The sequence below is a fragment of the Salvia hispanica genome, chromosome 3, assembly GCF_023119035.1.
Source record: "Salvia hispanica cultivar TCC Black 2014 chromosome 3, UniMelb_Shisp_WGS_1.0, whole genome shotgun sequence".
In the NCBI taxonomy this organism is placed as follows: domain Eukaryota; kingdom Viridiplantae; phylum Streptophyta; class Magnoliopsida; order Lamiales; family Lamiaceae; genus Salvia; species Salvia hispanica.
The window spans coordinates 39,106,574-39,121,126 of record NC_062967.1 but is presented as its reverse complement, the minus strand read 5'-3'; the positions used below and the strand labels follow the sequence as shown (position 1 = coordinate 39,121,126).

The window sequence follows — 14,553 nt, the reverse complement described above, 5'->3', positions numbered from 1 at the left end:
CGTTTTTATTAATTAAATCGAAAAGGATAAAAAAAAAACTACTCCCTCCGTCCGTGAATAGGAGTTCTATTTTTTCATTTTAGTCCTCCGCAAATAGGAGTCTCGGTTCACTTTTATCATAAATGGTAATAGGGTCTCACCTTCCACCAACTCATTCCACTCACATTTCATTTAAAACTAATTTATACAAGTGTGACTCCTATTCCACTAACTTTTTTCCACTCACTTTTCTTAACATTTTTAAAATCCGTGCGTGTAATCTATGAATGTGACTCCTAATGGTGGACGGAGAGAGTATTTCCTAAAACTCGTGCCGGATCAAATGTGAAAATTTAATCGCGGAAAGAGGGATTAACATTTTTTTCCATTTTGTATTTGCCATTTAGTGACAATGTGAATTTTGGAATGGAGTGGAACTGCACATGTGTTGCTAGATTCTGGTGGGAGTCCAATAATTTACCAAACAATCAGACATATCACGAGCGAGTGAGTGTACCTTGAGAGCATCCATATCCGTGCTCTTAAATAAGAGTACGGAGGTGGGTTCGAACCCACGTTTACTCCTTGTCCTTAGGCAAGAGCACAACACCCATATTCATGCTCTTCCGCAAGGACAAGCTCAAGGGTCCCACCATTCTATTATTCAATTTAAATACTTCAATTACTAAAACCATTTCTACAATATAAAAATACATTCAAATATAAAAAATACATAATTAAATCCTAAAAAATAAAAATTACATAATTAAAATCCTAAAAAATAAAAATACATAATTAAAATCCTAGATAATAAAAAAAGACATAATTAAAATCCTATAAATTAAAAATTACATAATTAAGACTAAAAAATACCCCCGTGCAAGACTAGTCCTCTATCCCCAATGTTCTTCGGAAACCCCGTATCTTTGCCACATGTGTTGCAAGTTGGTCGGGAGTCATGTTAGACCTATCGGTCACATTGAGTTGACCCAAGAGGGTCCACAGCGAGTTGGTCGGGGGTTGAGGTGGCACAAAGGGAGTGGAGCGGGAGCGAGGACGGATGGAGTCGGGGTGCGACGGCGGTTGGCCGTCGCCTTCTTCTTTCCTTGCGCCGGCGGGAACTGCTCCGGCCAGTGTCAGGGCTACCCAAGTTAGTTCCGGCAAGCTGGGTAGCCACTTCATCGGAGGCGCCGTCGGATAGGGCTAACGACCTCGACCGTTTGTTAGAGGAGGATGCTACTACGCCACCCTATACTTCTCATGATGGCACGCCTCCTGCCATAAGCTGAGGTACTTGAACGGTTTCAAGTTCAAGGATTGGTAGGTCGCTAAGGCGGCACTGATGATGTCGAGCTCGCTCTTGCCGCTCCCCGCCGACCGCTCTTCCTGGAGGTAATACCCCTGGAACTTACCGATTGCGTCGTTGGCTCTGTAGATGCAATTGCGCACCATGCTATCATTGCGATTGATTATTCCCCCGGGTCAGTTTTCATTGTACAGACGAGTGATGCGCCACCAAAACGTTTCCTCGCTTTGTTTCGTGCCAACGTCCGGCTCTTTGGAGACTTCCAAGTAGGCTTTGAACATCTGCATCATCTCATCCGGAGTGTACGGGGTGCGGGTACCACGAGTAGGAGGAGTAGGAGTAGGAGTAGAAGTAGGAGTAGGAGCAGAGTTGTCGCTCCCTCCCGATCCGGGTTCGGGTGCCCACCCGTATCGCCCATCGGGGGCATCTTGGTCGTCCACCGGGTAAGGCCGGTAGCCACCCGGAACTTGAGAACCTTGGGTTTGAGGAGGGGCCGAAAATTGCGTTTCCGGACTAGAGAATGGCTCGGAGCCGAACCAATCGTGGTTCCAACCGTGGGAGCCGGAGGGGTGATCATCGGAGCTGGACATTGTGTAGTGTGGTGGGAATTTAGATGAGAGAATAGATGAAAAAAGGTGAAAGAATAGATTAGAATTGATGAGAAAATAGATGAGAGAATTTAGATGATAGAATAGATGAGAATTGTGTAGTATGGTGGAAATTTTTTTGTGTTGAAGTGGGATGGGGGTATTTATAGATGAAAATGTGAATTTTGGGGAAAAAAAATTGAAAAATAAATTAAAAGTGTGTAGAAAACGGATATAAATTATTGGGAAGTGGGAAAATATTTTTTTTATTTAAAACTTAAATTAATTCCAATTTTTTTTTTTAAAAAAAGAAAAAAATCAAATTTGCCAACGGCTATGCAGTTGGCCAATCAGGAGATGCCACGTAAGGCTGCTCAGCGGCACGGACGTGCTCTTATTTAAGAGCAGCATCGTGCCGCTGGCACAGACGGACGGCTCGCAGCGGCGGGGCATGCTGTTGGCATGGACGGACAGCAGCCCGCTGCGGATGCTCTAATGTTTGTTTTACTAAAAGTTTTATTTCAGGATGACAAATAAGTCATTTGGATTGTCAAACCACGTAAATTGTTTGACATACTCCTTTGTCCGAATAAAAGTCTGACAATGTGGTGTGTTTTCACTTTTCATTAATGTGTCAAAACATGAACATTATATATGGTCTAAATTTTAATCATAAACTACCTAATCCAGGATGTTTTATATCATTTCGAGGCTGATGATCTAGGCCATTGATTTGAATATCTAAGGGCTATTCCCTCTGTTCAGGATAATTCGTCTCATTTTGACTGGACACGTGTCTTAAAAAATGTAATGAAAAGTGAGTTGAAAAAGTTAGTGGAATGTGAGTCATAATTTTATATAATAGTTTTATAATAAAATGTGAGTATGAATGAGTTAGTGGAATATGAGGTCCACTACCAAAAATGGTAAAAAGTGAAATAAGACAAATTATATGGGACGGACCAAAAATGAAAAATAGGACATATTATCTGGGACGGATAAAGTATTATTTAATTATAGTTAGTAATTAAGTATTAAATTAGTAATATAACATTCTTCTCCCTTTAAAACTCTAAAATTTTGCCTATATATATTTCCCCCCTTCCCGTATAAATTTCTGGCTCTGTATGGATGAGATTTGTGAGGTGATATTGAAACGTGTTGAATAAGTAATCGAGGAATGCTTGTGTTTCGTTGAGGAAAAAATAGAAGTTACTTTTAAGAGTACTTGGAATAACATCATATTGGACCTATCAACTATTTTCAAAGAAAAGAAAACCTCTATACATACAAATATTTGACGTAAAGAAAACCTCTATATATACAAATATTTGACCTATCATCTATTTTCAAGCCCAATTCCGTTTTAATTGAAGCCCAATTCGTTTGTACTAACATGTATTCATAATTGTTTATCTTGTTCAAAACTATTCATTTTGTTCACATTAGATCTTATTTTTAATACGGCTTAAAAATGTTATTTTCTCGTACACTGCTAAATTATTTTTTGGGTACTAGGTTTAAAATGTCACTCCTACTTATTACTGTATAAATTACCTAACTATTAATTTTATCTTATTTTATAACTTTACTATCAATATTTGTGCTAATATGGCTAACTAAAAAATCGATGTAGCATAATCGGCGATAAATGAAATGTCGCACTATGTCGGATCTCGTTTCACCGTAATTTTCTGCTATAAGACTGTGTTTGGGAATATGGAATTGAGACTATGGAATTGGAATTGGAGACTTGAATTACAATTCCATTGTTTGATATCTAAAAAATGTATTGAATTGGAATTGAATTATAATTCCACGTTTTTCAATTCCCCAATCCCAATAATGGAGTACTATTTTTTGGATGAATCCTACAATAATAAATAGATTGCCTAGCTATATATCTTGATACAAATATTGTGTGATCACATGTGTCTAAATAAATATAATTTTTAGTTTTTGATTATTTGTTCAGTTTAATGTGAATTTCTAATTATTTCAATACAATGCAAATTTTAGTTATTTTAATACTGTGCAAATTTCTAGTTATTTCAATACACTGCAAATTTATAATTATTCTAACACTGTGCGAATTTCTAATTATTCCAATACCGTGCGAACTTCTAGTTATTCCAATACAGTGCAAATTTATAATTATTCTAACATTGTGCAAATTTCTAGTTATTCCAATACCGTGCGAATTTCTAGTTATTCCAATACAGTGCAAATTTATAACTATTCTAATACTGTGCAAATTTCTAGTTATTCTTGTCGTAAGTATGCAGTGGGTTTCTATAGAATTCTCTCTGGAAAAGCTCGAAACCTTCATGGTTTCGTGAGGTCAAATGTTAATAAAATCGTCCTTTATTGTATTATGAAGTCAAATGCATATCAAAATAGTGTACTTTAACTACAATCGTGCTTTATGTTAGCAATATTAAGGATATGATACCAAGTTAATCACTATCATAATCGAAAGATCAATTATTTTTCCAGTTAAAGTGATACAACAATTTTTCAAAGCATTAATTGAAATGAGCAAAGAACAGAAACCAACAACTTTTTATTTCTTTGCTTGCAATTCATATGCCTCCTAGGTAAAAGTGCTTATATATCACACAAAATATTTGAAGCTGAATCATGTTCATATATACTAATACTCCTTTTAATTCAATTCATTGGTGTATATTTATTGTTCGTGCCAGATTTTTTGCTTTACGTTATTTTGAATTGTTACTCCTACCAACATTTATTGTTAACTGCATTAGCTTAATTGCGTCCAACCTCAAGGAAAGATAATTAATCAAAAATTTTACTTTAGGACATAAGTCACCTGATTAAAAATTTTAAAGTCTATATATGTATTGGTGGTCAAAAGAGTTTAAAATGGCACAATAATTATGTGTATTATTCCAAAACTGTATGGAATAGGCAATCCATGAATTTTTTATGTTACCAAACAGTGAATTTGGAATTGTAATACAATTCTACGTCAATTATGTAATAATATCAAATAATGGATTTAGAATTCAATTCAGCCCAATTCAATTTCATAGAATTCCAATCAATTCTAATTCCGTGTTCCAAATGCACCCTAAATGATTTTGATTAATATTTGTGTGTTTATTTTGGTAACAAGCCGCTTTCTTTTTTTTTTTCCTTATTGGCTATCACTTCCTATCCCGACAAATCGTTTTTCATTATCATTTATACTGGTTAAAAATATTTGTCCAGAAATTATAGCATTGCACAAAATAACTAATTTGCCATTTAGCCCTAGTTTATAGTAGTCTTGGTTCTGTGTGTATATTTTACTCTTTAATTTTTTATTTTATTTTATAAGTAATTAAATTTTAAGCTTTGTAGAAATAAGATAAAATAAAAAAAAATTAAAGAACAGAATATCACAAATCTCAAAAATACATATATACACACATAAAAAATGTACTAATATACTGCTCCATGATTTAATATATTTTGTACTACGAGTGCCTATTATAATACTTTAGTGATCTATTTGAAAACTGTTATGATAGTATTTGGTTATTAATTTGAGATGTGAAGATGTACAAAACTTTCCATCAGAAACTAGGGGCATTTTAGTTGAAAAATATTAAAATTGCACTTCATGTAAATATATCAAAGTTGAGATTTTTTATAATATTTTTTTTTTCCAAAAATCACAAACGTGCAAATTCAATTTCTTGGGACTCTATTTATAATAGAAAAAATGGAGAAGGAGAATAAATACATTTATTTATCTATGAATTTTGTTAGGTTTTGACAGGAGGAAAAAAATACGACATTTCCTTAGTACTCCTTGAGAAGGCACCTCCAGAGGTGCATGTTGTAGAGCTTTACAGTTAGTCTTTGGCTGCACCTTCATATGCTCCATAATGTTCATCTACACTTTGGATCTAACTGATCAAAAAAGAGAGAGAGAATGAGAAAGAGAGAGGCAATGAAGATACAATCCATTCAAAACACAACATTCAAATCAGGACGTGACAAACAATGAAGAAACAATTCCTTCAAACCTCAACATTCAAAGTGAGGTGCATTAAAACCTAATTTTCAGCCAGAAATATACACGAAAAGGCGTTCGAGGTACCTTCTAGTCAGTGAGACTTAGGTCACCGTCACTGAGGTTGAATCTTTGAATATTCAAAGGTACAGTTTTCTCCAAAACTGAGACATTGATGTTATTCCAAACATCTGACTTTGTAGGAAGCCATGCGATTTTCTCGGCAATCGCCATATCTTCAGGGAGTACAGAACCAAACACGGTGTATCCATTTTGCCACTCTTCATGATTTGCAAGGCTGATGAAGAATTCAGGGCCGGATCCAACCCATGCCATTGAACCCCTTCTTATGGTTGAGCTGTGCTCCGATGGAATCGGGTCGAATGTGGCTTCTTGGGCTTCTAGTGTTCCTTGAATAAGAGCAAACGGAGGGCCATATGAAGCCTGACAAGTTTAAAAGTAGGAAATTTTGAAGACTCTTAACAAGAAAGCAAAGTAGTATACTTGAACTTTTTCTAAAGGTTTGTAAGAAGAAAAGGTTATAGCCTTACATCTTCTGTGTGGTTTCCCTTAATATCCCAAAACTGACCCCGGCCTTCGGCTCGATAAAAATGGCAGCCTGCACAATGTCGCAGAGCCAACAACTCTAGCATGTATGCAACTGAATGTGGGGAACATTCAGGCAAAAGCTGTGAGAAAAATAGAAAAATCATCAAAAACAAAAGAAGGATTTCACAAAATGAAGCATTTGAATTAGAATCAAGACTTCTGCTCAGCCATGGTGTTTGGTTGACTTTAAAATAGACTTATTTTTGTGGGAGCTTAGTGTTACAGTTTATAAGCAGTTTACGAGCTTGTTTTTCCAAACACTTCGCAACAGCTTATAAGCTCGTTCACAACTTGTAATCTCGGCCAACACTCCCTATATCAAGTTGGCTGTCCCAGTTTGCTTAACTTATTGTCTGAAGTCTGGCGTTACTCAAATCAGGCGAATGATAATATGAAAAAAATTTATACTTATATACGTAACATTTATTTTCTCCAAACTCATGTAAAGCACAAAGCACTATGCACTATGCAGCCAGAGGAATAGCATTATGAAGCACTGAAGCTCTTCTTTTATTTAAATAGTGTAATAACTTCAGCAGTTGAGGTTTTGATAAAAACAAGTCTAGTTTTACTTTTACCGAATACAGAGGACATAAGATTTTACCTTGATGTGAAGGTTCCCATACTCCGTCTCCAATGCAATAATGCCCTTTTAAGAAGAAAGAGAAGCGAATTGTTAGCCCTAGGAACCATGAATCATAAACTCGTGCGGTGATAAGAAACATTAGCTGCTTAGAAAGAATGCAGCGATGGTGAACACAAGGAATTAAACAAAATGGCGTACATTCCATACGACCAAGAATATACTGAGCTTAATAATCATTTTAAGATGCACAGAATGCATATGGCGATTGTTGTCAAACCACCACATGACACTAGGCTATCGTGCATACCTCCCCTCTCCCAAAGACGAGGCCCGATGTCCACATGACTTTGTTTTCAGTATATTGTTTTTCGGGAAGCAGGACATCCTTTTGTTTCTTCAACCAGCACTAAACGACATAAAGCAAACAGAAATAATCATGTCAATTTCATAGTTAGAAGTGTACAAAACCTCAGAGTTCTAAATTGTAACCTGCATTTCATAGACAATCAATTCGATTTTACATACAAGCTATCACTATATGTCACTTATTTCCCTTCAATGATGTAATCCGGGACAAAATCATAAGCGATAGCATGCTACTGTTTGCACTCAGCTGGATAATCACACACACAATACTCAATTACGTAAGAACAGAGTAGGAATTGTATTGATGATAATCGAATGGTTACAACTGAAGAGCAGAATAATAAGAATGCAATTTGCTCAAGATCCCCAAATCTCAGCCCGACTTCACACGCTCAAATCATGCCTCTCATATGGTCTTTCCCCTTTTTATTCTCCTGACTTCCTTCTCTCTCCTAGCTGCATTCGGTTAGGATTCCATTCTTATAAACTGACCTGGCTCAAGTCTCCTAAATTCCTAATTACCTATCTCACTAACAAACGTGCTACTGCACTTCTACATTTCGTGCACGTTTTATTCGTCTTCCTGGTGTGCTTGTCATCAATTGATAGAATGCAACAGCTACTATCTTTCAAAAACAAACAAGATTCAAAATTGCTCTAACTTCTGAGATAGCCAACTGATGACCACAACAAAAGATAATTCATCTACCAAAAGCTCATGAAACAGCAACCAATCCAAGATCAACACAGTCCAAATTATCATTCAAGAACACAAGACAAGAAGCAGAACTAACAAGCATGACATTAAAAAAAAACTCCAAAGTACTAACCTCACCAAATTTCTCCCCACAAGCCTCCTTATTCCCACAGAACACCCACGAATCACAGAGGCACGGCCCGTCCTTCCCCGTGCACATCGCCTTGCAAGAGCTGCAGCACTGCTCGGACGAATTGAACTTGAAATCAGTCCCCCACTTGACAGCATCACCCCACAGCTCCAAATTCGGAATCCCACTGCAACAACCCCCACCTCCACTCACCTCAGCCTCCGAATTCCCACCATCACCAAACCCTAAAGATCCCACCTTTGAATCACCAGACGACGAGGGGCTCATCACAGTTGCCATGAAAATGTAGACCATGCAGAAAGAGACTAAACCCATCAACAGAAGCACCATAGACCCAAACCTCACCGGCTCCACTTCACTCCCCCTCCGACCCATTTGATACAGAATCAAGAAACCCAGAAACCAGAAAACGATTTCTTTAATTCTTGCCGACCATATTTCGTCACCTTTCAATCAAATTCACCCATCTCTATTAAGAGCTCTCACTGAATACTTACATTTGTCAAGAATAATTTTTCAAGAAAGAGTGCTTGATTGATCTTACTTGAATTTCGCTCTCCAACGAGCTGCGCTGGGATTTCTCTAATTTCTTTACTTTTTGGGTTTTTTCTTTGTTCGTGTTTTGTAAATCAGTTATGAGAATATAAAATCTGAATTACTTTTAAATGAAATCAACGTATATTAGTAAGTATCTTTAGCAAAGAGGTTGTCTTTAAAACAACAAAAAAAAGCATTGTACCATACTAATTAAATAATTAGTATACAGTTTAGGTTGAAAATATTTTTGTGATGTGAGAATCGTTTTCCACGTATTGATGCATCTTCTTATTAAGAGCGAAAACATCTTCTTATTAATTCTTTGCAACCAAGATATAACAAATTAAATTGTAGTACTACTATTTTCTATTCATCTTTTCATTTCGTTTCTTTTTTGAAAATGGGTTCATTTTCTATCTCGACAATGTTTTGATGATGCGCTAAACGTTTCAATCCGACTGATTTACTTACCATCTCAATAATTCATAGTAGTAAAAGACATATTGCTTACCTTTGTGTGAAATCTTTAAAGTTAGTAAATAAAGTTGTTACAGAATTTCTATTTTGGAATTCCCGTAGCAAATATCGAATTTTTCGTTAATTGGCAATTTGAACCACCAGCGAATGAAAATAAATAATCTCTAATTAACAATATATCACTCCATAGTCGAGACCTCAACTTCAGTAACTTAAAATTGACAGCGGTAGTTCGATCATAAGCAAAATAAATTAAAAGGATCGATAAAGAGAATGCCAAATCCCACGATTTTTGTTCTTATGAATAATGGGTGGATTTTTATTTCAATCTTGTGTTTGGAGGCAAAAGTTGAAAAGGAGGAGCAAATCAAATACTGCTCCAAACTGTAAATTAAAAATACAAATAAAGTAAATATAAAATGAAACTATGGACCTTTTTGCGTGGTGAAAATGGACCAAGTAGATTTCAAGAATGTGTACCTGTAATAAAGAAGACGAGATTATGATTTCTGATTTAACTATATTTGTCACAATTTAATAGAAGAAGTAAAGTAATCAATCCTACATATAGTAGTATATTATTTATGTTTGCCATCGTGAAATTGAGCATTTCTTGACGACTTAAAGGTTTCCAGAAATTCTTGAGCCTTTTGCAGTTCCTGATTTTGCGTTGACTTATCCCATTCGTGTTCCGAAGCCAATATCTCGATGATACGGGGCACTGCCCTCCTGGCAGCATCAGTATCAAGAAAGGCAAGCCGAGACCTTCTGGCTATGAAGTCGACAGCTGATTCGCAATATTCATGCCGAGCACAGTATGCAACTTCAGCCTCCAGGATAGGGTACCCGTGGGCTAGTCGCTTGCCCAGGTTTTCATTCTGATGCATATAAATACTAAACAATTTAGGCTAGAGCAGCAAATGTGTGAGTCATGTTAAAAGCCTATTCGGGTTTAGAAAATTATGCAAGACATGTGTGTTTGCAGGAATAATGGAGGACCAGTAAACCTGAGCGATGGCAGCTACTCGTTCAGCAAAAGTGCCATAAGCATGTGATAAATGCTTTGCAGCAGCAGTGTCCATTGCACCAGGCACAACCTTCCCACCATATGACGTCTTCATGCGCACATACTGCTGAGCTAGTACGGTAAAAGAAGCAGGATCCCATCCATCTGCGCCTATAAGTTGAAGGTTGTAAGTCACGCACTTGCTCGCTGGGCTCAACTTTCCAGATCCGATAGCTACATTAACAGCATCCTCTGCCATGCTGGAATAGATTTGAGTAAGTAACAGATGCTAACTGGGAAATTCTAATAACTGAAGGATTAAGCATAGATGAATGGTTGAAGAGAGCAGCAGGGATGCATGCCACTTGTTCTGATTGTAATCTTTCACCAAAAAAGTGGAAATAATGAAATGTTCAGTCACTTTATTATGCAACTATTGATTTACCTTCTATATGTAGTCCACTTTCCACCGGTAATTGTGACCAAACCAGGTAAATCTTCGCATACTACGTGATCCCTGGAAATGCTCTCAGTGCTTTTGGCTCTAGGATCAACAGCCAATGGTCGAATGCCACTCCAAGCAGACAAGACATCTGTGCGTCTTACCTAAGAATCATTCTTAAACATTACATTCCCCTTGAAGCATAATAATTGGACAATAATATTTAATAAGGCTGGCGGGAGACGGAAAATAAAAGGAGAATCATTCGTGCATATTCACTAACCAATTCCACCCAGATCAATACTTCTTCAAGCTTTCAATAGTAGTATGATTGAAAAACAAAATATTGAAAATTCCTTTTACCCCGAGGACGTGAATAAAGCCATGTCATGCCTACAGACTCTTCAGGGATGACCGGAACTGGATATCATACAACCAACCAAAACAATCTAAGGATATCTTACAGACTAGATAACCAAGAAGCAGAATTTCAACTTGATACACTGAACCAGCACATAATATCGACATTAATGGCTGCGCATCAAGCAAAAGAGCAGCAAAATATGGAAACTAGTGTTAAGGGTTTTAAGGTCTAATGTGAAATATATTGGAATTTATTACTGTCAATATATTCAGCCCCTAGATTGAACCAAAAGAAAGAAAAAGAATTTAATTAGCTGTGAAAGAAAAAAAATGAGATAAATGATTTAGCAAACTAGCAATGATTAAAGCCAAAGACGAATGATAAACACATAAAAACAATAAAGTTAAAAAAAGTAAGTTGAGATTGATTGGAATCGGCATTTAAGCATATGTGATGCACGAACCTTAACATTAAGATAATCAGAAATGGCATCCAATATGAATTCAATCTCATCCTCATGCGGCTCTGGTAGCATTGTAATAGATGTATTCGAGTCAGTGGTGCCAGCAACTGTTCTTCCCAACCATGGAAGCATGAAGATAACACGGCCATCCTTGGTCTTGGGAACAATCAAGCCCATTCCTTCTGGAGAATAGTAATCAGGAAGCACTATATGGACACCACTACTGGGGCAGATCATTTGCTTTGCATCTTTGTCTGCCATCAACCTGACAGAGTCACAGAAGGGACCAGCAGCATTTACTACAACTTTGGCATATGTATCAAACTCATTGCCTGCAAAGGTTGACATAGCAAAATATGAAACGCCAGACCAATTGCAGCAGAGGCCCCAAGATAAGCAAATGAAATAACAGTAAGACATCAGATGCAGAAACAACATTAGAGTTAGCATTCAGGAATCAAGGATCCCAAGGCAATAGAAAAATCCACTTTACATACTCTCTCTTGGATTCATATGCGTCAAAACTGCAGTGCAAATATGTTACTATATAACTTTCTACACTGATATTCATGCAAAGTCTGGTGTGGGAATAAAAATAAAAGGTCAGAGAAAAATGTCACAGTGATGCATAAAGTCCATCAAAGACACTTTAATTGAGGATTGATCATGTTTGAACATGTCATAAAATAAATCAAATCAAGAAAATCATGAAACAAAAACTAATGGTTAAGTGAAATTGATACACGTACCTGATAAATTATTTCTAATCCGAGCTCCTATTATACGCCCAGTACCATCATCCCTAAGAAAGGATATAACTTCAGCATGATTCACTACAGCAGCTCCTGCCAAAGCAGCAGTACACGCTAATGCGACATTTAAACGTGAATCATTCATTTGTCCATCATAATAAACAACGGTTCCTTTCAAACTCCGGTCATTCCCCTTTCTTGCTAAAGTAGGAAAGAGTTCGACAGACTCCTGAGCTGAATAGTATCGTGACAGGTGGAGTAAATGCCTGCCAGCTACCAGGTCATACATTTTCAAACCCATCCAGTAGTACACTGCCTCAAACCAGCTAAAACACGGTGTCATACAAGGTAAGGCATTGCAAAGGTGGGGGGCATTCTGAATAACTTGTTTGCGTTCCTCTAAAGCATGAAAAACTAGCTTCAACTGCCCATAATCCAAGTTAAAAACAGCTTTCTCCAAATAACGGACTCCTGAAATAAATGACGGTTTAGAACATATTATGGGGTCCTCTAAACCCATAGTAGGCAACAAGGGACATGAACAAAGAAGGGCATAATGTGAAATATTGTCGTTCAAACTAATGGCAATCGAGGATTTAAAAGTAAGTCATAATAACAAAATATAACATATAACTTTAATTTGATGCCGCTGAAGCGATAAAGGTTAAATTGTGGATTTATGTTTAAAACCATCTCTAAGAAACAATTAAACAGGCACCTTCTGTGTGAATCTTCTCATTAGGCAAATAATTCCTCTTATCACTTTAAGAGCATAAACCAAGTGCAATAGTTAGGAAATAAGTACAATAATTTTTTTTAAAGCATAAACCTAGATAGTCTCTTCAACAACAATAGCTTCGTAATTCCACAAAGTAGTTATATTACAATTGGCTTAATTCTTATAGTAGATGGAACATGGAACTAAATTGTGTATTCCACAACCGTTCCAGCGTAACAACTTTCATATCTCATTTGCACTAAAAGCTTTTATCTATTCCACAGAGTCAAACAGCTATTGCACTACAAAATTCTAATCAGCATTGCTAAAGTTTTCCCGATTAAAATTGTGCTACAGCATCAACGACCTACTACTACAAAAGCATTTCACAAATTATGTGAAAAATTGAGATATTAAGTTTGTATTCAACACACAAACCATCTCTATATGAGTACTACTATAAACAAGCTAAAACAAAATAATTTTTTTTAGCAATATGCAATAGATTACAGTTTTGTTCACGTGAAAGAACAGAATAACTTCTTACTTTTAGCAGACAGTCACAGTTACTCCATGACAGTTAACAAACGTGATCAATGCATCCTCGCCTCATCTCATGCGGTAACACCGTACAATTCTAACTTCCCAAGGTACAACTCAATGCAGAAAACGCAAAATTGGAAGGCAAAAAAAAACGCAGACCTCCATGGATGAGTTTGGTAGACCTCGAGGAAGTGCCGGACGCGAAATCCTCCCTCTCCACGAGGCCGACGCGAAGGCCGCGCGTGGCGGCATCCAGAGCAACGCCGCAGCCGGTGGCGCCGCCGCCGATTACGAGGATGTCGAGGGGATTAGCGGCGCTGGAGGCGATCAAGGCGGACTCCTGGACATCGCGCGCCGGCACGGCGGCGTTGGGGTCGGCGATTCTCCGCTTGGCATTGGTGAGACCGCGGTCGCCGGCGGCGATTGGGGGATTGCTGAGGATGGTGAAGTACGCGCCGCCAGCCACGGCGGCGACGGCGCCGAGACGCCGGAGGCGTATGGAGGGTGCCATGAAAGGGGAAAATTGCGATCAGAATAATGTAATTTGTGCGATCAGAGCAGAGTATGGGAAGAGGAATAAACGGATTGCATCAGTTATGGGACTCAACACTTCATATATATATATACTGCCTTGAAATTGCGAATCGAATATACTCACTTTATATTATAATTATTATAATAATAAATAGGGAGGTGGCATAGAAATGTCATTGGATTGTCACATACAGAAAAGTATACTGTTTTTTAATAAAATGGGTATTAAAAGTAAAAACTTATAATTAAAAGTTCATACCGATGTTGTGTCAATACTCAATAGCTAGGAACCGCCGACGTGTCACACAAAGAGCTTAAATGGGAAGTGCTGATGTGTCACACAAAGAGCGTAAATATATGGTTGAATAGAAATATTAGACTATGCTTAAAGTTCATAGCTTTTTCAACTCTT

At 37.3% G+C, this 14,553-nt stretch overlaps 2 protein-coding genes across 4 annotated transcripts; both read right to left on the bottom strand.

The window, feature by feature from the left end:
* Positions 1-5,603: 5,603 nt before the first annotated feature.
* On the bottom strand, positions 5,604-8,923 carry LOC125216016. 2 transcript variants are annotated; one of them, XM_048117617.1, is made up of 7 exons: positions 8,850-8,911; positions 8,288-8,751; positions 7,399-7,497; positions 7,110-7,154; positions 6,448-6,585; positions 5,984-6,340; positions 5,604-5,793 (listed from the first exon to the last, which is right to left on the bottom strand). In XM_048117617.1, the coding sequence occupies exons 2-6, from the start codon at positions 8,678-8,680 to the stop codon at positions 5,987-5,989; spliced, it is 1,029 nt and encodes a 342-aa protein (XP_047973574.1). In that variant the 5' UTR covers positions 8,681-8,751; positions 8,850-8,911; the 3' UTR covers positions 5,604-5,793; positions 5,984-5,986. The 2 variants fall into 2 exon arrangements, with proteins under 2 accessions (XP_047973574.1, XP_047973575.1); XM_048117618.1 differs by having other exon boundaries at positions 5,604-5,789; positions 8,288-8,923.
* Positions 8,924-9,603: 680 nt separating this feature from the next.
* LOC125212674 (glycerol-3-phosphate dehydrogenase SDP6, mitochondrial-like) lies at positions 9,604-14,176 on the bottom strand. Of its 2 annotated transcripts, XM_048112903.1 has the most exons (7): positions 13,767-14,176; positions 12,344-12,817; positions 11,595-11,926; positions 10,771-10,931; positions 10,327-10,585; positions 9,885-10,197; positions 9,604-9,799 (listed from the first exon to the last, which is right to left on the bottom strand). In XM_048112903.1, exons 1-6 carry the CDS (start codon positions 14,116-14,118, stop codon positions 9,898-9,900), a joined length of 1,878 nt encoding a protein of 625 aa, XP_047968860.1. In that variant the 5' UTR covers positions 14,119-14,176; the 3' UTR covers positions 9,604-9,799; positions 9,885-9,897. The 2 variants fall into 2 exon arrangements, with proteins under 2 accessions (XP_047968860.1, XP_047968861.1); XM_048112904.1 differs by lacking the exon at positions 9,604-9,799 and having other exon boundaries at positions 9,806-10,197.
* Positions 14,177-14,553: the final 377 nt, after the last annotated feature.